The sequence below is a fragment of the Electrophorus electricus genome, chromosome 18, assembly GCF_013358815.1.
Source record: "Electrophorus electricus isolate fEleEle1 chromosome 18, fEleEle1.pri, whole genome shotgun sequence".
Taxonomy (NCBI): Eukaryota; Metazoa; Chordata; class Actinopteri; order Gymnotiformes; family Gymnotidae; genus Electrophorus; species Electrophorus electricus.
The window spans coordinates 2964935-2991919 of NC_049552.1; the positions used below are offsets into that span (position 1 = coordinate 2964935).

The window sequence follows — 26985 nt, forward strand, 5'->3', positions numbered from 1 at the left end:
GTCTAATTTTTGGTTTGGTTAAATGTGGAATTACAGCAGTATGAACAGGAAATAGGAAGTAGGACATATTTCAGATGCAAGGGAGATCTCAGAAGATTATAATTTATTATATAATCCTTTGATTTGCTCATTGTGAGCATTACCTGTAAGTATTTTATTGTTTATAAAGACAATTGGTAAATGTCTTTCATTGAGCAATATATATCAATGATGAGATATTTTTATGTTTGTATTAGGTTAATACTAGATACTGGTTGATGGGTGCTCATATATGACATGTTCAGGTATATCCATAGCTCAGTAGCATATAGTTTTCATTTAGGTTTGTATTTTTCAGGCTATATATATAGTGCTTAGCAAACATATATGTACACATTTACTATTTGTATATAATAACTCGGCGTATTTTTCCATTGTTTCAGTTTACTCCTTTGCTCCTGTATCGCTGTACTCTACAAGATTCTCATTTTGTGTCCCGGTCGGCCCCTCCCTGGCGTCGGTCCCCTTGGTTACCTGTATCCTGTCCTTGGTCGCTTGTCTCCTGTATTTATTTTGGTTCCGTTCCTTCGTTTCGTTTTCTCCGCCCTTATTAGTTTCAGCTGTTTTTTTTTCCTGCTTCGTTAGCTCGTTTATTTAAAACCTTGTGTTTTCCTCACTATGTCTCTGCTTATTTGTCCTAGCCCTGATGTGTGTTCCGGCCTCCGTTTGTTCGCGTAACCTTGGCAGTTGTACATCGCATCTGTCTGCGCTCTACTGAGGGCTCGTCTAAAATATCAATTCTTCGGTAAAGTCACAAATGTATTTATGGATTGCAGACGAATGTTTTTAAATCAGAGCAAGCCCTCAATGCATGGATATGTTCTCCTTCTATTTCACACCAGTAACAAACTGGTTACATATCCCTTAGTCCTTCAGATCAAGCTCGTACAGCCTAGTAACCATCAGTAAAACCAGTTCTGAATCTTAAATTGAAAAAAGGCGCATTCTGAAAGAGAACTCTTTACGAATTCCATGGAATACATATTCCATCGCATTTATCATGGCCAAAATGTACACCTGATTCTCTCTTTAACATGCTTCTAAGTGCAGAGCGCGAATGGTATTCCACTTTTAATATATCGTACCGCTAAGACAGTGGTAATGAAATGTCAATACGACTTTGCTTTTTCATTTTAGATATGTTGGCCATTGTACACATGCACGTTTTGCAGATGGGTTTGTCTTAATAATGCACACTGACATGGGAAATGCTGTCGCAAATGCACCATTTAATTAGAATATTTATATTTGAATTTGAATTTGAAAAAGGCCTGGAATATGCTGCCATAGCTTTGTAGTGAACGAGCAAGTGGATTGTGGATTGTGCGTATTGTACAGTGCGTACGGTAACCAGGGGAGCAGCGACGCTTCCTGGCGGAGGTCTGGAAGCCTCCGGCCTCGCGAGCTGACCGCACGGCGATGCTCCAGTGAAAACGCTCGTTTAAATCTGGCGAAAAAAGAGCAGACGACGGCGCGCATTTGCTTCGCTCGACGGCGCGAACTCGACGGATCTCACTATTGTCTGTACATGAAAATGAAGTTCATCGGTGCTTCTCCTCGGAGGCGAGCTGTACCCGATGGATATCACTTCCCCCTTTCACTTTCAAACACCAGCCGAGCCGATGCGCCACTTCTCCCTGATGCGGTAAGATGAGCTGGCCTAATGGGCGGGTGCTGAAACATGTGTTAAAGGCTGTTTTGACTGCGTTTCACTGCTTGTGGGTTGCACACGCAAGCGACATTTAATGTCATTCCTCAAAGGGGCTTGAGCGTTACGTAACGCGCATCGTAGCGTTTTGTCTGTGAATGGGCATCTTAACGCAGAGCTAGTAAACGCCATAATGAAAGTAGCTGTATTTTAACAGACGTATTTATTAAAAAAAATCTTTAAAAATGTTTTCAACAGACGTGTAATGTTGTTCATTTACAAAGACCGTGTATTTGGGTATAATGTTCGTTATGTTTCGTTAATAGACATAACCCCATGCGTGAGCAAGGGGCCACATACTGGGCGCCGAAAGGACGCGGGCTTGCGTCAGTGCGGAGTCGCTAGCGCCAGCTTAAGCTTACAGCACCCAGATTTTGCGACTTTACCTGTGGTTTCCCCCCCCCCAAGTGTGTTTGAACTGCACTGCATGAAAATGCATGCGTCAGACCTCGCCGATTAATGACAAAGTCGTTTTGCTGAACGTGACAGTTTTCTGTCCCTGGAGCACTGAACGGAGTAATGGAACTGAGTTAACCGTAGTTGTCAGTGTTGACAAACGTTTTTACACGGACGACTTTTTGAAAATCTCCGTCTCTGTGGTTGTGGCGTCCTCTCAGTGGATCGATGACGGAATTACTGTACCCGTGTTACCTATTAGATTGACTGGTTCCATGATAAATATTAAGTGTACGTGGGGCAGTAACTGGGACCTTGTTCTAACTATAAACCTCAAGTTTGTTTTATTGTAAGTAAATAGGACGTAAATTTTCAATAACCCGTAAGATACCTGCGTAATTTGATTTATGCATCAAGGATGCGCCAGCGAGCTCTGCGCTACTGGCGGCGGAGGTGATTGATCCAGGAATAGCTGCACGTCCGTACCTATGCACACCAAAAATAACCCACGGTGGTAACGCGACACTGTCCGCATGGGCTAGGCTGAAAACTTGTTGAACTCCTGCAATGGGCTTACATTCGTGCATGGGACGACTGGGTTCGCTCAAGAAGACAACTGTAAGCCTCGGAAATAATATCTCAGTACACATATTTTTCATTTTGCATGAATTTGCGCAATCCGCCGCTTATTTGTAAACGACATAATCTGTGTGTTATGGCTTTTAGATTAAATGCTGTGTCTTTGCGCTTACTGCACTTCCTTGTGTGGTCAGAGTAAGGTGATGTTAAATTGTTTTCCAAGCTTTTATCATATTTTGCGCACGGCTGTTTGCAGTATATATCTTAAACCATATTGTGCGGGCTATTTTCAGTCAGCAGATGGTGATGAGGCGCATATTACTGACCATTAATCTTACAAAACAACCTCGGGACACAGCGTTTTAAATAATTCTCACTGGATGCAGAAGAGGGGCTACTGAAAGTAAAATCTGTCTCCTTGGAAACCGCAGGCTGGGTTGCGATACCAGCAACCTCCATTTTCAAGGCACGAGGGAAGAAGACGGTGTGCGTCTCCGTCTCTCTCTTCAGCTGAGGGAAATGCGAGTGTTATTGACGTGAAGGTAAAGAGGTTGCTATGAGTATGTGCATATGTAAATATTATCCCAAGCATTCATTATGATTAACATGTCGTATGGTATTATGATTCATTGATTCTTGATTTACCATGTAGGATTTGTGTTGAACAGTGTTGATGTAAAACAATTTCCTGAATACACGTCTTAAAAACCCTGTACACCAACTGCTTAATTCGGCTAAGTGCCTTGCATTCCACGTAATGTTAGGTTGCTTGTTTTTCGTTATGAAAATAAATGTTATGCTGTCACTTTAATATGGTTTTATAATGACATATTGCAAACGACTGAGGCCTGTGCGAGGTTTATATGAAAGTGCATCAGAACACTTACAGGCTGGTCATTGGAGAAACTGGAAAACGACGCATTTCCTAGCTGTCCCGAGCAGGACGCGAGCTTGGATGCAAGCTGATACACGCGTGCGTGTGTGGACTAGACTGAGATATCTAACGGGAGAATCTGGACCCCATGATTAAACACATATTGAACAAAATCATATTGTTAGCAGCTGGAATGTGGCAATCTTAAAATACCACATAAACGTAGCGAATGTGGTGTTTTGGAGTTAGAAATGTGTCCAAACGATTGTAAGTATTTTGTATTTTTTGTATATTTTGAGTGTAGTGAGCAGGGTCAGATACCTTTTAGTGGACTTTCTCTGAACACTGGCAATAATGACAGGCCACAACCTTAGAAATGATATATATAAAATTTGAAAATGCCTGCAAGGCCTGTGTGCAAAATGTTTGGTGCGCTTGCTCTTGTGTCTGACAGGACCGAGAGAAAGACGATCAGCCTGAATTGGGCAGGAACAAATTTGGAGGAATTTCTTTACTTTTTCTGGCTGTGTTTACAGTTTCTATTGTGTGAAGTTCTGAATGACACCAAAAGACTGATGGAGGATAATTGTGAAATTCAATATTCATTCATTGATCTTTTTTGAATTTTAATGTGACTCATCAAATGGTATCGGATGAATGCATGAATTATGAATGAAAGTGCCAGGCTTGCATGCTGATGATATGAGACTGTATCTTTGTCAGAGTTAGGACTCAGTTCTCTACTGTGCACAGTAATCGTAGGGTGGCGATTTACTCCACGCCATGTTTTTTTCCATTCTGCACTTTGCGATTACCTTTCAGTCTTTCACTTTTTAAGCTTGGCTAACCAAGAGTTTGCTCTCGACAAATAAGGTACCGTACCTTTTAATATGCTTTCTGCTCTGGTGATGTATGCTCTAATAAACGACGGTGAATTGAACGAAACTTAGCATGTTAGCCCTAACTCCTGCATCACCATGTCAGTGTGACTGTGTCTCTCTATGGGAGAGAGAGGAGGTCATTTTAAATGGAAATAACCACACACTCACAGAGGAGTAACTTAAAACATGGCAACCTGGAACTGGATCAGACAGAGATATGAGAGTGTAGTGGCTGGGTGACAGACTCACTTCCACACTGAAACTACATGTGCTGTTTTTTGCAGAAAGCCTGATCTCTGTAACAGATGAATTCAGTAGGCAGAACAACAGAAATGGATTTTTACCCATGGCAGTTAGTTTATGATGACTTCAAAACCGGAGTGCAGAAAGCTTACAAACAATAGAGTTTTTTTTTTCTTCTTCTTTTCACATTGTCCATATGGTTACATAACCTGAGGATGGTTGATAAGTATTTGTGTGTCTTAATTTTTATTCGCTGTCAAGCGTGTTCTATGAAACCGGTCACAGCCCAGATTCCCAAAGTGGTGATTTCATGCATTAGGAAGTGTTTGTACTACTACCGATCACCCAGAAAACCAAGCGTAATGTTTTCAAGGAGAGTCAACGCTAGACTTTTTCATCTGTCTCCTGCACAGATAGCAGCTCAGCCTTTGTTAGAAATCACTGAATTGGTGGCAATCCCTAAAATTTCGTTGTTTGTACATCACGCACATGCACACAAGAGTACATGAACATCTGCAATGCTAAAAACTCCATTTAAGTTGCTTACACCAAGGTGTGTTGCTAGTGACATCACTGCTGACTTTGTGCAATGCAGAGGGAGCAGGGGGTAATTACATTATCGATTGTATTTGCTGCTCTACTGCCATCGTCCCAGCATTGGCCATTTTTAGAAGCCAGGTGCCAACTAGAGATCCATTGTAAGGGCTTGACCGCAGGGCAGTCAGAAGGTGAACAGAATCATCTTTCTTTGATGGAGGGATTTGCAGTGATTTGTTATTTGGGGGGGGCTGGCTAGTATGATATCCTCCATGGTTAAAGATGTGATCAGTAGTTCTGTCAAAACACTAACATTTTGCAATATTTCAGTAGCTTTCAACAAATTATATGTGCAGAGAGCAGAGAGTCCCATCTCCGTGTCTTTTCTATAGTAAGAAAACAAAACAAAAACATGTGGACCACAATCAGGAGGCGTGTCTTCTCGCCTGTCGATCATGCCGTGCTATGGCTTTGTACCGAACACTTAAGGGAGGGGACGTGTTTGATTGGCTGAGTTTTTCAAAACGACAAGCTTCTGTTAACCTTCACCAAAATTGCTGACTTTAACCCAAACAACCTGATATTTGGTACCGCTGTCACTGGACGTGTTCAGTGTTTATCTAGCACTTACGCCTTAATGCAGCGGTGCACTTATGTGACTTTCTGCTTTGCTCCTTTGCAGTTCTCATTTTATGGATTCTGATATGGACTATGAGAGGCCAAATGTCGAGACCATCAAATGTGTGGTTGTCGGGGACAATGCGGTGGGGAAGACCCGCCTCATCTGTGCTCGCGCCTGTAATGCCACCCTCACCCAGTACCAGCTGCTGGCCACGCACGTGCCCACCGTCTGGGCCATCGACCAGTACCGTGTGTGCCAGGAGGTGAGAGTTGCTGTCCATGTCACACAGACAGACATGCAGTAGTCAACAGTATGAGGACCCAACATTAACAGTATTTAACTGAAGCCAGCGTACAGTCTTACAGCACATGATGTACTCTCTTTAAAGCAGGGGAAAATGTTGCAATACTTTGTAATTGTTGTATTACAGTAGCAGTGAGTGTGCTTTGTGCATAAATAGCATAGAGTTTTATAAAAATATATAGTTAATTAATGCAGAAGTGATGTGGTTGCATTACAGTTACATGTTGTAAATAGTTACTTGGGTAAATCTCCATGCATGTGATAGGTGTGTTTCTCCAACCAGGTTCTAGAGCGTTCTCGGGATGTGGTGGATGATGTCAGCGTGTCCCTACGTCTCTGGGATACTTTCGGGGACCACCACAAGGACCGGCGCTTTGCGTACGGCAGGTGAGTTATCCCTGCATACCCGCTGTACCCCGTGGTCTGCATGCAGCATGTGTACCACATATACTGCGTGCGCCCTGTGAGGCCTGCCACGCAACCTTTCAGCGGCCCGCGCAGAGTTGTCGCTCACGGTGGCATTACCGCAGGTCCGACGTGGTGGTGCTGTGCTTCTCCATCGCCAACCCCAACTCGCTCCACCATGTGAGGACCATGTGGTACCCTGAGATCAAACACTTCTGCCCCAGAGCACCAGTCGTCCTCGTGGGCTGTCAGCTGGACCTCAGATACGCCGACCTGGAGGCGGTGAACCGGGCCCGGCGCCCGCTGGCCAGGTGAGACCAGCCCGTTTCCATGGCTCTTCACGCCCGTTGTCAGCGTCAACCTTTATGGTGTTTGACGCTCAACATAATGCTGAAACCAAATTCTACATCATCAACTCAACTAATAGCTGCATTTGCAATGTATTGAACACTCTTGTCATTGTCATTGGTATTTGTTACATCATTTCTGAAGCCATCTAAGAAGGCTTTTTAAAATTTTGTGATTTCATTGACGAAAATGAGCATGTGGAATGTCAGATCAGCCGGGACGGTTTATAACTCTGGGATATTTCATAACATGTTTTATAACAGCCGGGATATAATTTCAGACCCATAAAATCCAACGAGATCTTGCCACCAGAGAAGGGCCGCGAGGTGGCCAAAGAGCTCGGCGTCCCGTATTACGAGACCAGCGTCGTCGCCCAGTTTGGCGTGAAAGACGTTTTCGACAACGCCATCCGCGCCGCCCTCATTTCGCGTCGCCACCTGCAGTTCTGGAAGTCCCACTTGCGCAACGTCCAGAGGCCTCTCCTCCAATCCCCGTTCCTTCCTCCTAAACCGCCTCCGCCCATCGTCACAGTCCCCGCCCCTCCCAGCAGCACCGAGGAGCACCCGGGCCGCCTCCTGGAGGACCCGCTGTGCTCGGACGTGGTTCTGGTCCTGCAGGGGCGCCAGCGCATCTTCGCGCACCGCGTATACCTGGCCACCGCCTCCTCCAAGTTCTACGACCTCTTTGTCGCGGAGCGGCGGACGCCCGAAGACGGCAGGGCGGAGCGGGAGCGTACCCGCCCGCCGCTGTCCGGCCGCGAGCTGCTGATGCGTGCGGCCAGCTTCGACGTCTGCGAGACCGGCGACGAGCGGGACCGGGCGAACCTGCGGGCGTGCACCAGCGACGGGACGCTGCGGGGCGGGGACGGGGACCGTGGGGGCACCGGCCGCCTGCTCCCCGCCTTCAGCCGTGCCTTCGTCGACGTCCAGGAGGAGATGGTGGACGACCCGGTGACCCTTAACCCCAGGCAGATGACGGTGGTGCACATGGACCCATCCATGCAGCCAGGGCCATTCCGCGCTGTCCTGCGCTACCTGTACACGGGGAAGCTGCATGAGAAGGAGCATGAGCTCATGCAGGTGGCCCACATCGCCGAGCTGCTGGAGGTGTTCGACCTGCGCATGATGGTGGCCAACATCCTGAATGACGAGGCCTTCATGAACCAGGAGATCACCAAGGCCTTCCACGTCAGACGCACCAACCGGGTCAAGGAGTGCCTGGCCAAGGGGACCTTCTCAGGTAGATGCCCCATGAAAGGTGCTGCTCTGCTCTGCTTCTCCATCCAAACCGCCCCTCACTTGCATTAAGGCATCATTAAGCTTAAATGTGTAAATGCTGTGGGGTTTGTTTGTTTTGTTTTGTTTTTTTAAATGTCCACACTGTCCACTTTACAGTCCAAACTGCACGCCTGCACTGCGAGGTCTGTGACGCCATGTAGTAAAAGTGCAGGGTGTCTGAGATGCAAGCAAACCAAATGTCCCCGTATAAAACACGCTTTCTCCTCCTCTAGCTCGTCCCTATTCCGAGCCACTCGGTCGTCCACGCCTGCAGAGATCGTGTAGTCCCTGTGTTTTGCCAGCTGGCGTTTTAAACTTGTGTAACTGGGACGCTCGCGGGAGGGGCAGCGATGTTTTGCGTGTTTTTGGGGCTTCGGCAGTCGGGGTTGTCAGGCTGCCCCTTCGCTGCTGACTTCGCTTTCTTACGGCCCTTACGTAAGCGCAGAGCCGCACTGTTTATTTATTTTCTCCTTCAGTCCTCCAGTAACCTTCCGGCAGATGCTGCATCTCCCAAGATAAAAGTGTTTTTTTAGTCCAGGAACAGCATCACCTTACAAGGACAAGCTTTGTAACAACGAGCCTTTGACATCCTCTGTGCATGGAGAGTCTCTCGGGTTAAAGAGAGGAGGGGTTCATTTGACCCAGAAGGGGTTAATTCGACACACTCTTGCTCTGTTTGTTACTAATGTTTCTTCTCATTGCTGTCTTATGTTGTGCTATGCGTGTTTCTTTGTGTGTGACAGATGTCGTATTCAAGCTGGATGACGGTACAATAATGGCCCATAAACCTTTGCTCATCTCCAGCTGTGACTGGATGGCGGCCATGTTTGGTGGACCTTTCGTAGAGAGCTGCACTAAAGAGGTACTGCAAGGGTCTTGGGTTTTCGTTTGCGTAATCGAGTCCTGAGTGGCGCACTGGGGAACCCGCGGCCTGTAAGCTGCGCCCCGTGGTCCGGATCGAATCCCAGCGGTGCCGCGTGCCGGAGGGGATGCAGTTGTGCACACGCCGGGGGCGTGGGGGGGGGGTTGGGAGGGTGGGGGTGGTGCAGCTGACCGCCTTTGCAGGTCTTCGGGGTCACTCTTGCATGCTGATTGGTTGAACACGTGCCAGAGCAAGTCAGGTGTGGTTAGCCGTTTCCCCATTAGCATGCTGAGACGTTCTGGCAGACCACACGCACGCCTCATCTTGGTGTAATACGGGGAAAAGGGAAAAATAAGGCAGAATGTGGGGGAATCACTGTGGTTGTGGATGAAAAGAAATGAAATGAAATGAGAAAAGGAATCTCTGCTGTTGCTTATGGTCCACCTGCGGTCTGTGCTCCAGGTTTTGTTTCCGAACACCACGCGCAGCTGCATGCGCGCGGTTCTGGAGTACCTTTACACTGGCTGCTTCTGTTCCCGCCCAGACCTGGACGCCATGGAGCTTATTGTCCTCGGCAACCGTCTCTGTCTGCCTCACCTGGTGGCGCTAACAGGTAGACCCGTACCGCCCCGCCTGGGGCAGTTAGGCAGACTGGATAGTATTTGCCCTCGGTGAACTAGGACTGCTCTCGTGGCCACGGGAGCAGCTGCTGTGTATATAATCCTCTCTTACTGCTAACAAAAAAAAAAAAAAAACCTGCTTCATTGTGAATTTACAATGAGCTAATTTTATTAACAAAAATGCTTTATTTCTAAATCGAAAAAGTCAAACACGTCATCTCTCCAACTTCTAAAAGACACTGCGGAAGATGATGTTGTCCTAACAAAAACTACAGTGGAAGCAGAATGGAGCAGTTGAGCATAAAATAACAATGAGACTGTAAATAATCTGAACAGCACTGATGAAACAAAAAACTCTATTATAAAAATGGCGATTTTTGTTGTTTTTGTGGACGTTATATCAAAGCGCGCGCGCGTGTGTGTGTGTGTGTGTGTGTGTGTTTCAGAGCTGTATACTGTTACTGTGCTCATGGAAGCTGCTATGATGGGCACCGATATAGACGGAGATGTGCTGGTTTATCTGGAAATGGCTCAGGTAAAACGCAGTCTGCACTCTGTTGAGTGGTGCCACGGAGCCGAGATTACCTTCACTGTTAGTGTTCACTCCGTGCTGTTTCTGGAAACCCACGCTATGGCACTGACATGCCTTGAACAGAAACTGCCCATCCACAAAAATGACACTGTGACTTTTCTGCTGTCTGATTGGCTGTTTCTCAGTTTCACGGAGCCCATCAGCTGGCTGGATGGTGCCTCCATCACATCTGCACCAACTACAACAGCGTGTGCCGCAAGTTTCCTCGTGACATGAAGGCCAAGTCTGCAGGTGACCACGCAGCCTTTATATAACACACCGTAATTCCCCAGTATGAAGCACAGCCCGTGTTTAAGGTGCTAGGTCTACTCTACAGCTGTGCAGTTACACCGTGCAGGCCGACCTCCTCCCGTCTCATTCGTCCGTGCTCAGTTTTGGGTCACGAGGGCACTGTCGCTTGATATTTTTGAGCGCTGGATCATTTTCCACGCAGTAGTGCTGGTGACGTGGTGGCGGGTGATGTGAAGCGCGTCTGCTGGACACTTTCCGCGTGTCGGTGTCACCGCCGTGAGAGATGAGAGTGGTCCGTCACCCTAAAAATATCCAGCCCACCGTGGTGCTGTGCTCATGGACTGGCCACTGAGGAAGACCACTGAACAAGGCCTAGAAAATGGCTGAGAGCAAGTGGGTGAGGCACTTTTGTGCTGCCGATACGTCAACATATGCAAATGATGTATGCAGTATATATGATATGATGATATTATGTGTGCAGAGAGCAAGTGCAGACTAGTTTGAGCTTATAGAAGAATTTAACTTCAGAGTTCTGCATTTCAGTGTTAAGATATTAAAATTACACTGAGCTGTCACATAGAAATGATCGTTTTGGCATCCATATGAAAGTACTGGCAGTGGTATCAAAAATTTCATTAAAAAAAGAAAAAACACGCAGCCCTCATTTGGACACCTGATTTCAAATCCAATGCGGTGGCATTTCTGGAGGGTGACGTGTTTTGTCTGGTGTCTTGCAGAGAACCAGGAGTACTTTGAGAAGCACCGCTGGCCCCCGGTGTGGTATCTGAAAGAAGACGACCATTACCAGCGGGCACGCAAGGAGCGCGAGAAAGAGGATTATTTGTACCAGAAGCGACAGTGTAAGCGCAAGTGGCTCTTCTGGAACCTTCCATCCTCGCCCTCCTCCACTTCGCCATCCTCTCCTGGCTCCTCGGCTGTCATGTGATGGGCCGCCGGGTTGTAGGCCCGCTCACGCCACCCTGAGGCAGGATGCAAACGCCACCATTTTGGCTCAAACGGACGGGCCCCTCTGCCCGCCAGCCAGCTGCAGAGTAGAGAGTGGAGAAGCCAGAGAGCGTAAGGCTGTTCTTTAGTGTTTGTTTGTCTGTTTTGCTCTGAGGTATGGAGGTACAGACCCAGGACACCTAAAAGCTTTGAACCCTTGTCCGTTTTAAACACTACAGCAGCTCTGAAGTTATGCGATTGGACCAGACCCAGCAGATGGCGCGTGCCCGTTGACGCTAATGTATCGCCGCTTTTTAAAAAGTGCTTTTAAGCCACACAGAAGAACAGTTATACGCAATCCATGCATACCGCCGAAATCCGTTTTGGTGTTCCGTAGTCTACAAACACACGTTGTTTCCAGAGAGGTGGCCGCAAGGATTTTCAAGCACTGGCTCACTCGTCTTAAGAGTTGCTGTGTGAAGGGGACTGTGGATAGAGGCACCACAGTGTCATATTAGGCTTACCCAGTATAATCGGTTCAGTCGCACACATTGTTTATCTGGTATCAAATTCTGTTTTTCTCGTCCTTTTCCTGTGGAAGCGGAATGTTGAATAATGCTTTTCAGTGATGTTACTGGTCCTGACAGTGGTTTTAAAAGTGATTTGTTTGTCCTGTCTAGGTTTTGTTTGTTTGTCTGCTTAGTGACGGCCTTCTAGATAAGGGTTGTCACTATCTTGTCACAGTTGGACCTTCTCTCATGTGTTTGCCTGGCCAGTGACCAATCTGAGCCAGATGTTAACAGAATTTCACTCGACAAATTATTCAACATGTTATTTAGCAGAGATATTGCAAACCAGCACCCTCAAAAGCCCTAAATGCCCCCCGTATCATAACCAAATGGCTGTAATGACCAAAACGAGATTTTAAACAGCCCCAAGTGACCCCCTTATAAAGTCTTGCATCAAATGTGAACAGTGGCTCAGTGCCAGAGAGTCTTGTGTATCCAAGGTGTGAGTGCTCAGTGCGGTCTTTACCAAAGTCAACTCATGAATGCTTTACATTAAGGGAACCCAGCTATGTTCCAAAAGTGCTATCGTCCTGCAGAATTTCCTCCAGAAGAGCTACCGTCCCGAAGAATTTCCTGGCAAGCCACGGCATCTACAGCATCGGACTCGCTCGGCAGGTTCCCCTCCTGCTAAATGCTGTGTTGGCTGGATCAGGTGTGGGGACAGCATGGCGGATACGGCCTCACACCTGCACTTTACTCGGGGAACATCACATGTTTATTACATCTGACACTGACGTGCAGCCAGGGCCGTGACTACGCCACCTCAGCCGCATTTCCAAATTTCCATTTCCATTACTGCGTATGCGGAATGCAAACAGTGCTTATGCTAGTTCATATTGAAATTTAGCGTCAGACCTCTTGAGTCGGAATTTAAAACGCCATGTAAGCAAAGAAGATGAGAAGTGATTACACTTGAATTAAGCAGTGCAAATTCTTAGGAGAAAAAAAATTCTTCCGTTAGCGTAGTTAGAATAAAAAGCCACTATTTAAAATGCTCTAGAATTGTATGCTGCTTGCAGTGTTTCCCCAGAGAGATATTACACATGAGTAGTCTGGACCCAAACCTGCTCTGCATATACAGTTTTTAACCAGCCTCCTCTAGTTCACCTGCTACCTGATGGAACATGATCTGAATGTGCAGCGTGTGAACCTGCTTATGATCGAGCCAAGCCTGTTCACAGCAGATGCCCCGTCCGTACGGCGCTCTCGGCATGGGACAGTCCCCTGTTTCTTGCATGCAGTCGGGTGGCATCTGCCCAAACCATACGCCGTGACTTTCCACCGGCTTGATCGATCGTACTGGTATCGGTGATGATCGGAGTAGGTCTGCACGTGGGTACAGCCAGCATGGGTTCTGGGAAACGTGAAAACATTGATAGTTGTTTGCACAAGATGTGCATATGTGGGTAACCAACACTGGGCATGGGGGTGCGTGGACGACTCCAGAATTCCGCGTGTTGAGATATATATGTCTGGAAGGCTCATGCGACTATAAGGGTGCACGTGCAGAAACCGTGAAGCCGTATTCATGTAGTAATTCATTACGTTTATTATTCATACATGTTGTTTTTATTATTATCCCGAGCACCAGAAGACATTGGTGGGGACGATGGATTGGGGCGGTTTAGGTGAAGCGGGCGTCACAATAACCAGCACAGACGCAGCAGATTGGCTTGTTTCCAGCAGTGAGTCATCACATTTGTTCCAGTGGCGGGTTTGGGAAGGTGGTTAAACTTGAATACTGCCTTTGTGGTCACCAGTGCATCACCTGTGCATCCTGCTTCCTTGTAACCTTGCAGCTTTTAGGCATTCGACTGAGAAAACACTGCCCCCTAGTGCTTAGGGGGTCCTTGGTTTGAATGTAAATGTTTTTTGTCCACCGCAGATGACTCAATTTACCCCTGAATATTCCACAGTGGATATTTATCACGTGGACACACCGCTGAGAAATCAACTCCAGTTTTTGTTTTGTTGGGACTTTTTTTTTTATTGTTTCTTTGGTAAAGGCTCTGTTGGTGTACAACCATTCAGATTTAACAGACGTAACACTACAGCATATGCCTGATTAACTTTTACCGTGATCCCACTGGTAAGCACTTAGTGTGCCTAGTCCAAACACTGACACTTAGCCTCTTAAAATGAATTAATCCCACATGCCTCAGTAGAAACTCGAATAAAGGCTCAAATGTAATATCCACGTTTCATTAAGAAATGTTTTACAATAAATTATTACAATCAATGTAAAACTTTCCAGCACCCAAATGCTCTTTCAGAAATCAAGGCGCCTGGTGTCAAGACTACGTCACAAATCATAAAAGCTTGCATATGGATGTCATCACATCTCACATCTGGTCATTCGCTATACACCCTTGATGAAAGCATCATCTTTAATCCACAGAAGGTGTACTCTGTGGGCTGTACACCAATCCACGCTCTGGCTGCACTCACAGCAGTAAGACTATTGTTTGGACACTCCAGATTATAAGAGTGCTGAAGAACCTCTTCTTTCACAATACAGTGTTTTTACTTGTTTTCATTTGAGGTCATTGTAAACAGTGTGAGGTAAAAGCTGCTGTCTCATGTTACCATTTCTCCCGCATCATTCCTACAATGTTTGGACAGTTTGCTATATGACACAGGACACGATTGCCTTTCCCCTACGCGTAATGCACGTACTACAGTAATTATGGTAAAACGGCCCCTTTCAGCATAGACGTGTATTCCTGGGTTTGTGTTTATTCCTTATGGGGATTATTTAAGTGCTACTGAATATAGAATACCTGGCTGTAAATCCCCCATTGGCTATGCCTAAAATATCATACTGGATATTGTATTTGGCCATGATCTAACCTATTTAAAACATCAGTGCACGGGAGCTTGAGGTTCTGTGATCATCCCAAAACTGTAACAGCTATTGTCTTGGTTGATATTGCAACAGTTATTTATAATAGTAGTTGACAGGGACTTGACATTTCATCCACAGGGCACTTGGGAGAGAATGAGTGTACTTCCCCAGAGAGACGCGTCTGACGTCATTGGAGACTCCTGTGGTTTGTTGGCACCCTGCTACGTCTGGTTATGAGAACCAGGCTGCTCTGATTTTGATGTGCCGTTAAGATGAATCGCATTCATTGGCTTTTAGGGAGAACTTTAAGTAGAGCCAGAAATGACACTGTCATTGGGCAAGTGATGATCACTGAAGCCTGGCTTGACTACATGATCTTCACTTCTTTCCAGTGTGTGGACTGCACCTGCGCATAAATGTCTCACCACGCTAATGTGGACATATGGTCGCAACTCTCGCACGCTGATGGAGGTGGAGCAAGGAAATGTATTTTTCTGAAGTTGGCAGCGGTCCATTGGCATCTTGGAGATGTTGTTGTCCAGTGGAAACAGTGCATTTCCAGTGCATACCAACGTATGGGGAACGTGGAGGTCGCTGTGTCCTGAACGCTACAGCACGGTTCAGGACTGCTCGGAGCTCACGCCAACCTCCAGGAGTCAGAAAATGCACAGATGATAACACTCAATGTACAAACTAAACCAAATGCAACAATTTTCAAAACGATGTTTTCCTTGGACAGCAATTGTTTAGAACAGGTCAACACATTTAGGAATTTCTCAGTCCCTCTTAATCCATGTGTGCTGCTGCACAGAATACACACCCCATGCCTTAATGTAAAGTGACATTAAAGAGTTCTTGCAACTCTGTACTCTGTGTTTGTACTGAAACCATGGAGCGGCTTAGCACATGTTGCACACCTTGTATGTATTCATTGTATACTGGAGGTATCCGTACTGTACCATGACAGAGTGATTTTGCTTTACCGGAGTTCTTTGGGGTGTTTTTGCTGCGTTTGTGTTCCTAGTTGGCTTTATAAACAAAGCACTTTAGAGCTGATGAATTGCATTGTGTCATTGTCATGAATGTACCAATATGAATTTTGCTTTTCCAGACCTCAGAGCTTAGTAGGTGTCTCTTCCCCCCGGACCACCAAACCCACGCAGGGATTTCCACTCTGTGTGCGCGTTACTGCTGTTGACTCGGTTTTGTTAAAATGCTGTGTAGCACTCTACAGCTCACTTATATGACGTTGAGTGTCACATGGGGATGTCTGGCTAGGTCCATGTTGTAGACTTCCTGATTCCCGTGCCCAGTTCATCATATCGTAGAATCCTGTGCCCAGCTGCTTTGTTTAACCCTCAGTTATCGCTGGCGATAACAAAAAGCATGTATTTTTTATCATATTAATTAAATGTAGATTTTATATATATATATTCAGGCTCCACAGGTTTAGCAATATCTGCCCCAGTTTTTCTCCCAAGTCTGATGCAGTCAATCAGCCAAGATGTGTTTTGTTAATCTTCGACACACAAAAAGACAAAAGTACACACAGATTTCTGTATCATGATGACTGCTGCTTCTACTGTCTTTAGCTATGCGACCTTTGTCCATTTTTATTAATGACACCATATCCTGCAGTTTCAGAAACCACGTGAGCAGCTCCACCTGAGATTACCCATTAGCTTGATTGCATTTGAGGGAAGTGCGCTTATTTTTGCATGCAGTTTGCATGATTCCAGTTGGCAGTCATAAGCACCTTATCCATGTTATCATTGTAGCTTCAGTAAGAACCTAAATAATCAAACATGGCTTGGTTGATTCACTTTTGGTTATGGGGAAAACTGTAATGTGGATTTTTCCTGAATTATATGTATAACGTAATAAAATAGGTTCCAACACTATGCAGCATAAAGTAGAGGATGTACACTGGGCCCTCCAAAGCAACCGTGCACTCCAGTGTAGTGTTTTTAAACACTACACGATGCCTGCTTGTGTTTATCACACTAACACTAAAATAAATAAATAAATAAATACCGAGGGAAGAATGAACAAGTGAACTGTGGATTAACTGGTCCAAAACCTCTGGCGCGCACTCTCATGTTTTTGGTGCTAAAGTTCCATCGCTGCAATGAAGCACAAACCAAAGGGTTAAATTTGAACCGCCAAGAGACGTGTTGTTACAGCACAACTACAATTACACACAGTCGAGACATCCTTGAAGTTAAACAACTGAGTACACAACATGAATGTTTAGAAGCCTGTTTACACAATTTCTTGTCATCAGGCAACATTTGTTTCTGGTTTGGAGTGGGGGAGTTTATATCAGTAAATGGAAATCTGAAATTGTAGCATGTGTTGTTGAAATGTGTAAATAGTGTTTATTTAATAAACTTGAATTAGCAGATGCAAATGTGTTTTCTGTAGTTTTCCTTAGCTTGTGAGGCTATGTAACAAACAGGCTAAAAACGAAACCCCCGGGCCCTGGAGGTTAATTGGAAGTAAAAGCATGTTTTTTTCATACCTATGTCAGTCTAAGTTTAACTGGTTTTAATGTTATGGATGCCGAGAACATCTTAACAAAAACGCACACAAGTCCAGTGATATACGTGGCTGTTACGCACTCCAGAGGGTGTGGTGGCGTGCGCTGCTCTCGAGCAGTCCTCCAGAACCGTCTCGCGCACCTGACCCAGATGACCTGAGGCTTAAGAACAGAGTCCCGTGACGAAGAGGAAACGAAACAATAGCACACATCCAGACCTGTATCGGTAACTGGGTTAACGTGGGAATTAACTAACTGTGGCAGCGGGAAAAGTGTGCACGCAAAAAGTGATTTACCACCAAACGAACGGATAAGTGCTCAGCAAACTGCTTGCACGTCTCATGAAGAACCTGTCTGAAACCTCGCTTACTGCACTGAAACGTTGACAGTCTCCATATACTCACCTGGAATCTTCCTCGGATTCGTAAAATACATTTGCTGATCCTTACTAACACGCATAACCCTTACAGACAGCGAGCAGGTTGTCTATGTATTTGTGAAATATTTTTTAAAACAATGTAATTTTTTTTTTCTTTTTCACTGATGCGACCTCTGTGCTTCGGGCCTAATACATTTACTACACATGACTTTGCATCTGCTAACTCAAGATAACTTATCCAGCAATGCAGGTTAATACCGCATAAAACAAATTCCTGTCAAAAATGCGCTACACTGCATAAACAATGTTGCTTAAAAGTTTGCTCATCTTTGCAACGCGGGTTTCTATCAGTGGGGGTAAGTGAAGAGAAACGAAATTGTTCTGGAGGCAACAGTTGGGTTTCAGATTGTCTGCACGACAAAAACGTCTAGAACGCTATCTGCACGAGCTGTATGATGCCACGGTTCTAACTCGAGACAGGCCTCGCGCTGGCACGCCAAACCCAACATATCGCCAATGATTGACACGTATTACGACCAGTCGGATTAGGCGCAAATATGCCTAGCCAATAAACGGGAATGGGTCGTGTCGGGTGAAGGCCTAGTTTCCCAAATTAAACACTGTAATATGATATATTAGTTCAGTGGCTCACCTGTCATTCGACGGACCAGTTTGTTCTGGGAAGTCCGGCTCTTACACACGTTCGTGAATTTCCAGGTAAACTACTTTTAACAGCTAGAAAAGTACGATATTTTTAATATTCTGTGTCCACTGCCACGGTTTAAACTATATGTCAAGTGTAGGTAGATAATATTAAAAAAAAAAAAAAAGAAAAGAAAAAAAAAGCTTGGTTTGAAAGAAACAACGAAATAAAACAGTGTTTGGGAGAATTCCTCCATGCAGTATAGTTTATATTCACCATTTGCACTGCCTCTTGCTTTAGTCCTGTTGAGATGAATTCGTCGACCATATGCCTTCTTGCGCTCGCGTGCATCCTCGGCACACACCAAAACGTCAGAGGAACAACGACCCGCGAGGAGCTGAGCCTTGAGGACAAAGACTTTTGCAAGTAAGGTTTATATAATACAGGTTACCCAGCAAAACAAGCACCTTCCTTGAGTTTAGATGGCATAGGCCTGTGCTAACAGTGAATCTCTCTTAAATGTCCACAGATGGGTGAGGTTAGATATTCGGGCATGTAGGCTTTCCAGTTCCGCCTCGTGTCTTTGTAGGATGTGTAGGATTCCCTCAAAGAACTGAGTCATGGGTGCTAGCGGGTCCCACTCCAAACCCACTCACCATGCTTACCGATTCCCAAGCTCACTCTCTGCCAGCTAGTCCTGCGACCGTTTCCATATGTTCTGCCTGTCCTGGCTTCCCCATGCACAATGACGGCTGACCTACTGTGTCGAGATTTATGGCTGAAGTCGCCTGAAAAAAACGTGACGGCGGCCGGTCGCGAGGTCTATGAAGTGATGATGTCTTTCTCTGTTAGCGGAGGGTTGGAGTTACGCTATCCTGGTCTGGACATAAGCTCCTGCTTGGTCATCCCCAAAGACGTCAGAGAGAGGATCAGTATGGAATGGGCAGCACCTGATGTGCAGCTCACGAGCGCTGACCAGGTAAGACGAGGCCGCTCCAGATGCGCACGCGGACACGAGCTTTGTGTGGTACTTGTTGTTTTTACCTGGTTGGGCTTTGAGGATATATCTGAATACGTCTCAGACGCAAAAAAAAAAAAAAAAAAAAAAAAAAAAAAAGTTCTATAGAAAGGCGCGCCTAAAGTTTTTTGAAATATAAGAATGATAAATTAAAAAAGGAATCCGTACCTGGTTATATCATAATCTGTCCAGAAGGTGGCACGAGTACTCCATTACTCGTGCAATTGAACCCTGCACATCTTGCAGGGCCTTGGAGATCTTCAACCGACGAGTGCATGTTTTCAGCTTGTGTTCAGTTCTGTCACATAAAAGCGAGTCCTGGTACTTATAATGACATTCTAATTAAAATTGTATTAATTATCATTAATTTATGAGATTTAAACATATAGCTATGGTAATTAGGATTTTTGTGATCTCTGATTTTTCCTTGTGGACTTTAATTTCGGATAATACTGTATGGAATTTTATTCATGATTTTTGAAAGTTGTTAAATCTAAATAGCAATATGCTTAAATGCCATATACATTTCAACAGAGTCTATGCATTTGGATTTTTTAAAATTATTATTCTATTGAATTATTTATATACAAGACACAAAGGTATGGGAAATCATACAGACTTCTTGCTGATGAAATTCACATACCTTGTTGACCCCACTCCCGGTCGATTCACAACCTTTTTATTCAAGATTACTAAGAAATGTTTGAAGACAGTTTTGCCAGATCTTGGATCCGTGAACACATATCATTTAAAGCTAAATAGGCAAAGCCAGCAGCTTTAAGTGCTTTTAAGTCACACTGTTATTAATTATTGGGTTCATTTTCCAAGTCGTGCGGCAAATGGATGGTCATGTCCGAGTCTGCACCGCGCGCGCTGCGTGCTGTGGCGAGCTAGTGCTCGCTCACGAAAGCGCTTGCCCCTAGTGGCAAAATCAAACACAACGTAATGTCTTTTAAAACATTAAACAAATAGGGATATAAAAGAAATAGAAAAATGCATAAAAAGATCAGTGTCTCCAAAGGCTTTAATTTGAGTTTGTGATCACGTGGGAACCTTTACATGCAAATGTGGGGGGGGGGGGGGGGGGTTGCAAGGATGGTGTTTACAGGTGATGCGCGCTGTAGCACGAGGTAGGCCTGTCCAAAAAATGCATGAATTTAATGGCCTCGTGCCAGAGCGTCTCGAGCGAGTCGCTTCCCCTGCACGCGTCTGGAGCGTCACCGCGTCTCGCGCAGGTTTGTCTGTGTGCAGCACTTCTTACGCCCCGGTGTCCAAACAGCAATGTGGAAAACAAACGCTGCGAAACGTTTCCAGTTCCGCAACATGCAGAGCTCAAATGGCGTCCGACAGGAGATGATATAAAGCTCCGGCCGGGCCATTTTAATATTTAACGGCTCCATCAGACGGGCCTTTTCACACCGGTGCGGGACAATAAGTTGAACGGCGCGGGAAATGTCGCGTACTCATCGTCGGATAAATCATGGACGCTGCTTGTTTTGGTCACCAGTTCAGCCTGTAGTAAACTTTAAAAAAAAATGAAAATAACCTTTTTTTAGTAGAGAACTGTAAAAGTGCCGCACTGTACCTATAAATCGAAACTAAAAGTGAAAGCCATATAAGTTTTAGAAGCTAGTTTATAAATTCCGTAGCTAAGCAGTCTGGCTTGAAGATGATCTATCGCCCTAATGTCCCCTAAACCGCAACTGATGTATGGCCGTATTATCCGTTATGCTGCCCTACATGAGTGTCTTTTATTGCTGGACTTGGTGTCAGACAGCAAAACGGATTACGCGTTAGATTAAATCAATACCAACTTTATTTAGCGGGCTTTGAAACCCGATTCACTGCCCTTGTCCCCGCGCTTGTGCCTGACTCTTATGAAAACATACGGTAGCTGGAGGACTGCCACGCGGCCGCGCGCGAGCTTTGCAGTCAGCCTGCAAAGCTCTCCGGTCTGCGGTAGGTCTCTCTCTCTCCCTCCCTGTTGTTCCTCGTCTTTTTCAGTCCTCCACCCTCTGAACCCTTCCAACTGGCACTTGGTCACTACGGAAACGAGAGGCCAAGTGGCCGTGCAGCGGTCACTGGCCCGCCGCTTTGCCCCCACGGCGACACCCACCTCATTACCCTGCCGAAGGCATGCTGGGTAATTGAAGCGGAGTGGAATGGGCAGTGGTCCAGCGTGTCCGCCTCTCGATGGGCTTTCATTAGCCAAAACAAAAGCAAAGAGCCACGCTAAACAACAGATTTCCCTCTCAGCTCTCGAAGTAATGGCTGAACCCTCCACATGACATGAACCTGATTTTCACTTGATTTTCTGAGAGAGCTTTTATGATATTGTGATGCGCTTGGAAATCACAATAGTGCCATCAAAGTAATGGGTTTCACTGTCCACCTTATACAGCTCCCCATTACTGTACATTGGCTCTAATCTGCGTGATATGTTTAGATGATAACAGCGTGAAATTGCGTTAGTGTCTATGCACGCCGGACCAGCTCGCGTTTTAATTGCTGCCTACGTTTATTGGTCCGTTATTGAACGTGTTGAATGCGCGTCGTGCTATTATTTGACTTGGGAGCAGCTGGGTGGGGTGACGTTTTAGGATGTGGAGAATCGCACAGCAAGGGGTATGGGGTATGCGTCGTTGGGGCACGTTGGTCCACGCATGCTGTTTGCCAATCCTGAACGTACTCCACCTAACGTTCCTCCCCGTTCCCGTCGGACCGGCAACAAATTCTTCGAACCGCGTGCCGGGGACCTTTTGAAGTTACAGCGAGAAGCCAAACTGAGGTTTAAAAGGTTGCGGAACACTGGCGTGGTTTAATAAAAACCTGGCGTGGTTTGGCGGGAAGTCGGCTCTTGTTGGTTTTTAGAAATTATCGTAAGAAAATGAACTGAATCTATATAAAGAGGTCTCTCTGAAAAGAGCAGGTAGCAGGTGTCCTCTCCGTGACGGGCTGGTGTCCTGTGGCTCACAGTGGCAGACGATTTGGATCTCACACTGGGAGCAAATCGCTGACTGATTTTCGCTCTTCTAATTGACGGAACGTGAACGCGGCGAAGGATAATAAAAAAGGAGGTAGCGCAGAGAGCGAGGCTTGGGGCCTGGTGGCAGAGGGCAGACAGGACGGGTGGAGCTGCCATCCTGACTCGGGCAGCGTGGACTTTCAGCAAGTGTCTGGAGTCTCAGACTACCTGGGAATTGTTTGTTTAACAGGCTCTGTCGATGACTAATGAATTAACATTTGGTGAGAACATGGTAGGATAATACTGTCGAAGAAAACCAGTTCTGAATCTCAAAAAAAGTCAGATTGAGCAAGCGCATTGAGTCTGTGAGTCTGTATTTTATTTTTAGACACAGCTTTATTAATGGTTCCATGGTTACAGTACTTTCTCATCATTTCACTGAAAGAATTTTAGCCTAATGTATAATTAGGCAAAAATTTGACTGAATAAGTGTTTCGGCTGGACTGGATGTACAAAAAATCCTTGCAGATCCTTGCAGGAAATTCATGTCTCATTCAACCATAGGTGGTGGAGAGCAGGATCTGAAGACTGCAGTATGGTTTAAGCACTGCTTGTCAATGCTATGTGGTTCTTTCCAAGTTAACGACAGTCCTCAACTCTACTTCAGAGGTAATAAGGCACTCCAGCAGTAACAATTTTTTTAAAAGCAATTCGAAGTCAGATATTCACAATCCACCATTTAATGACTGTCAAGCAAATAGGTAGTTGTATATTCGCGGCAAGGAATGATATGCCTTTTTTTTCTGGAATATTCTTTCATTTCCATTGCGTAACATGTGCAGCTGGGGCCAGTTTCTCGTATAAAGGCCTGTGTCACTTCATGTATTTATTACATGTCAAACAGGTAAAGCACAGTTATTTGCCAAAAATGTCAGTTATTCTTTAACATTTTGTTATATCTGAGTGGACACTGTGCTTGGCGAACTATTTAAATATCTCCAGCTTTCGGCGTTCCATCACCTGCCGTCTCTTTCATGCCGTTTAACCCTTGAGCTGTAACTTCTGAGAAGCATTGGTAAACCCTTTTGTAAAATCCCTTACATTGGGTGGTGTGAACTCTCGCAGGTTCAGTTGTATGCCAGAAAAACAATAGTAAATGGTGTGTGTGTGTGTGTGTGTGTGTGTGTGTGTGTGTGTGGAGTTCTGAACAGGCTGGATAAAGCGTTAAATCCTTGTTAAAATCTCTTGGTTTGTCTCTTGCAATGATACCACATGTTCTCAGTTTGGAGAACAGATAATTGGCAGCATACTGTGTACCAACACTTGTGGTGTTCCACCAGTGCCATGTTTCAGATCCTCAAATATCTTTGACGCATGAGAATAATAAAAATGACTTTTGTCAGTTGGCCCTTTTTCTCACATTGGTTATATAGACATTTTGGGTTTTTTTGTTCAAAATGGTGACAACAAGCATATGTGCACCATTTTAGTGCATTCAGAGGCACTAAGAGTGATGACCAGTCGTGCGACCCAGGAACATTTGCGCACAGCGTGCGGGAAGGGTGCCGAGAACGCGCGCGGGAAGGAACATGCACGAGACGGCTTTTATCCCGCGTCTCTGTCGCACTTTCTGACTTTGCGTCAGGAGAAGATGGTTTCCTAGCAATAGAGTCTCTCTGTCCATCTGTCTCTCTGTCTGTCTGTCTCTGTCTGTCTGTCTCACCTCCATGGTAGTTGCCACAAGCGTTGCAGTAGTTCCCGTCTCGCGTCCAGGCTCACCTGTGCAGCGGGGCGGTGCCCTGCCGGACTGTAGGGCGAGCAGAACCTGCAGAGGTTGCGGGAAGGATGCTTGTGTAACAGAAACGCGACTGCGTGCTGCGCTGAAATGTTTGTTTACTGCGGGCGCCCACCGCCACCTTATAGCTGACTGTGAATTCACAGCCCTCTGACTCTGTGATGTGAATCACAGAGCGATCGGCCACGTCCTCGCAGCCTTTGTGTTTGTGATTAGCCTTCAGAAATTTGTTGTTCTGTGTCTGTTTGTATGGCCATATGGATGTTTGTTGGTTTGGTTTTCTTTATTCTTTTATGTGCATAATCAAAGTGACATGGACTAGCATCGATTAGACCCTCGTCTTAAAAGAATAATAATAATAATAATAATAATAAATGTAGATGGAAATTAGACCTTAAAGTGGGGTTTACTGCTGAACATTTCCCAGTGTTAGTTCAGGACTTGGAATACTTGAATAGTGTCTGATTTTTGTAAATTAACCGTGCCGGAGGGCACATGTTCCAATTTGAAGAGTATTGCTGGAGGTGAACAGAAATGTGTAAATAATATACCAAATCAGAAACGGACACCTGGATGAGCCAGTGCCGGAATGTTCTCAGGAACCTTGTGTAGGTAAGGGCACCGGAACAGAACCTGCTCTACGGCTGCACTGTACAGCAGTTTCTCAAATATTATTCTACAGATTGCAACTGTGATGTGTTAAACCACATTACAGACCAGTTGGTTGTTTGGGTCACGCAAATCTGATTCATTAAATTAATCACAGAACATTTCTCAGAAACGTCTGACCTTTGTCGTGATGCCTGAAGCGCACGAAAAAATATGTGTATTGCAGGAATATTGTAACTAGATGGGCTGGTCAGGAGCTGATGGACACCGGCATTGGTTAACATTTGGAAAATGCAGTGAGGGATCCTCGCGTTACCGCGCGCGCAAAGAACGGGCCAGTCCGACTGGCTTTAAGACGGAGCGTTACCCTGCAGCCAGAAGCTACCGGCTCTGCTCTGGTCCAGGATCACAGCATCCACAGCGAGTTGCCTCCATGTTTATTATGAAACACACACAAACTCGCAGTTTGTATGATGTGGAACTGTGATTGCTGGTACAAATCAGTTCCCTGCTGAAAGCGCGGCTCCGATGTGCCAGCCTTTAGAAGTGTCAGAACTCGAGAGCTCTGAGCTGGGGGTTTTTTCCCCTCTACCCTCTCATCCTCTCCAGTTCTGCTTGATCGCACTATACAACATGACGCTGCCTTTAAGTGAAATCGTGTTAACTTTTTTTGGGCGCCGGTCCCTCAGGGCTGTTGAAAGCGTTCCTCTGGCTTCCGAGTTTCTGAAAACCTCGGCGGCTCAAGCAGGAAGTTCTGTTGTTTTATTTGGAGCTTAGACGAGATGAGTGCGATGTTTTTAAACCTCATTACCGTGATTAGAGCTGCCTGGATGTGATCTCCTGAGCATGCTTACCGCGTTGGTAATAACTGCTCCCTCTCTCTCCCTCTCTCTCTTTCTCCCTCTCTCTCTCCCTCTCTCTCTCTCTGTGTGTGTGTGTGTGTGTGTGTGTGTGTGTGAATGATTTTGTATGCTCTGCTTAAACCTGCGTGGGGGCGTACGGAGAGCGGATTTGAATGTGAGGACCCCCCCCCCCCAACCGCAGTTTTTCTTTTCCGTTTTGGTGAATCTCTGCATTCTTCTCTCTCTCTCTTTTTCTCGCCCGCACTGCCTGTGATGAGGACGGGGCGGCATCTTCATCGCTAAGCCTGGCAGTGCCCACGGCTGCTAGTCGTCTCTGCGCAGCGCTGCCCGCTCACCCACGCCAGCCTTGGCACTGGCACGGTGTAGCACCGCGCTATCTGCCATCCGAGGGTGGGGTTCCTTTCCGGAAGACCCTGCGTGTCTTTCCCAGGGAAAGCCCACACGTCCACCCATGCAGGATTCCTGAAGGGTCTTTTGCTGTCGGCCCTCCCGAAAACAATAGAGGAAGAAAGCAGGATTTGAGGAGAAGGAATGGAGGTTGTTTGATTATTTAAAATAGTTTTTTTTTTGTCTTTTTGGGAGGCCTGTCCTCAGTTTGTCATTGTGGTGGGGGTGGTTGGGCTGAACATGGAGAAATTACGAGTGATCTTTTAGAGCAAACAATGGAAATGCGTGATTTACTAGGAGAGGTCGGCACCGGGGATCTACAGGCCTGCGTGTACCAGGAGGCCTGAAGGTGTTCGTGAGCCAAGCCGTGCGTCCTGTGCTTCAGCTCCTCTGAGATCAGGCTTGTGAATGAAGTACGTTATGTGACGTCTGTCTGATAGTAAATCTGCTGTCAGTGGGCGGGTGTTTTTCCCACATGCTGGATTACAGGAGCTCATTTAGGAGAGAGTCATAGATTCTGTCTTTTCTCGCTCTAACCTCCCTGTTTCTAATAACTGTGTGACGCTCACCCTGCGCCCCATTTGTTCCGGCTTCGTTATTCTCCCAGCCGCCTCCAAACCTGCCGAAACCCGGCGCACCACTTGCTAGAGGTGCACAATTGATTATTAATTGTTGCAGAAATACCCATCCCCAACGGCGCCCACTGTTTGCGGATTCCTGAGGCATAGGAACATAGGAACCGAGTATTTGCTGCAGTTTGTTCGCTGCGAAAATGGGCTCGCCTTACCGAGTCCCCCCAGTGCACTCCAGCCCCCCTCCCCCAAACCCCACTGACCGAATTGCGAGTGGGGTCACCAGGAAAGCTGGAGCCACACTGAGGTTCCTCGTACCAGTAACATTTGAACTTTTGC

At 46.0% G+C, this 26985-nt stretch overlaps 2 protein-coding genes across 8 annotated transcripts in view; both read left to right on the forward strand.

The window, feature by feature from the left end:
• Positions 1-1417: 1417 nt before the first annotated feature.
• On the forward strand, positions 1418-17479 carry LOC113578167 (rho-related BTB domain-containing protein 2). 5 transcript variants are annotated; one of them, XR_003410707.2, is made up of 11 exons: positions 1418-1684; positions 5940-6141; positions 6448-6569; positions 6713-6898; positions 7216-8174; positions 8956-9074; positions 9537-9687; positions 10141-10229; positions 10412-10517; positions 11255-11594; positions 15015-17479. XR_003410707.2 is itself a non-coding variant. In XM_035536342.1 (11 exons), exons 1-11 carry the CDS (start codon positions 1617-1619, stop codon positions 15059-15061), a joined length of 2154 nt encoding a protein of 717 aa, XP_035392235.1. In that variant the 5' UTR covers positions 1418-1616; the 3' UTR covers positions 15062-17479. The 5 variants fall into 5 exon arrangements, 4 of the variants coding, with proteins under 4 accessions (XP_035392235.1, XP_026867052.2, XP_026867053.2 ...); XM_035536342.1 differs by having other exon boundaries at positions 6466-6569; positions 11255-11377; XM_027011253.2 differs by lacking the exons at positions 1418-1684; positions 15015-17479 and adding exons at positions 2622-2761; positions 3154-3264 and having other exon boundaries at positions 11255-12139.
• A 962-nt stretch (positions 17480-18441) lies between these two features.
• LOC113578132 (phosphatidylethanolamine-binding protein 4) overlaps positions 18442-26985 on the forward strand; it is a 69517-nt gene continuing 60973 nt past the window's right edge. For all 3 annotated transcript variants that reach the window (XM_027011170.2, XM_027011172.2, XM_027011171.2), the window contains exons 1-3: positions 18442-18511; positions 18738-18863; positions 19290-19416. In XM_027011170.2, coding sequence (XP_026866971.2) covers positions 18748-18863; positions 19290-19416 — 243 coding nt within the window. In that variant the 5' untranslated portion in view covers positions 18442-18511; positions 18738-18747. The remainder of the gene's footprint in view (positions 18512-18737; positions 18864-19289; positions 19417-26985) is intronic.

Excerpts from the sequence above, each read along its gene's own strand:
- LOC113578167 (XM_027011251.2), top strand. The coding sequence starts at position 1,617 with ATGGATATCACTTCCCCCTTTCACTTTCAAACACCAGCCGAGCCGATG. Across the intron at positions 8,175-8,955 it reads GGCCAAGGGGACCTTCTCAG|ATGTCGTATTCAAGCTGGAT; the intron begins GTAGATGCCCCA and ends TGTGTGTGACAG. Across the intron at positions 10,230-10,411 it reads TTTATCTGGAAATGGCTCAG|TTTCACGGAGCCCATCAGCT; the intron begins GTAAAACGCAGT and ends GCTGTTTCTCAG.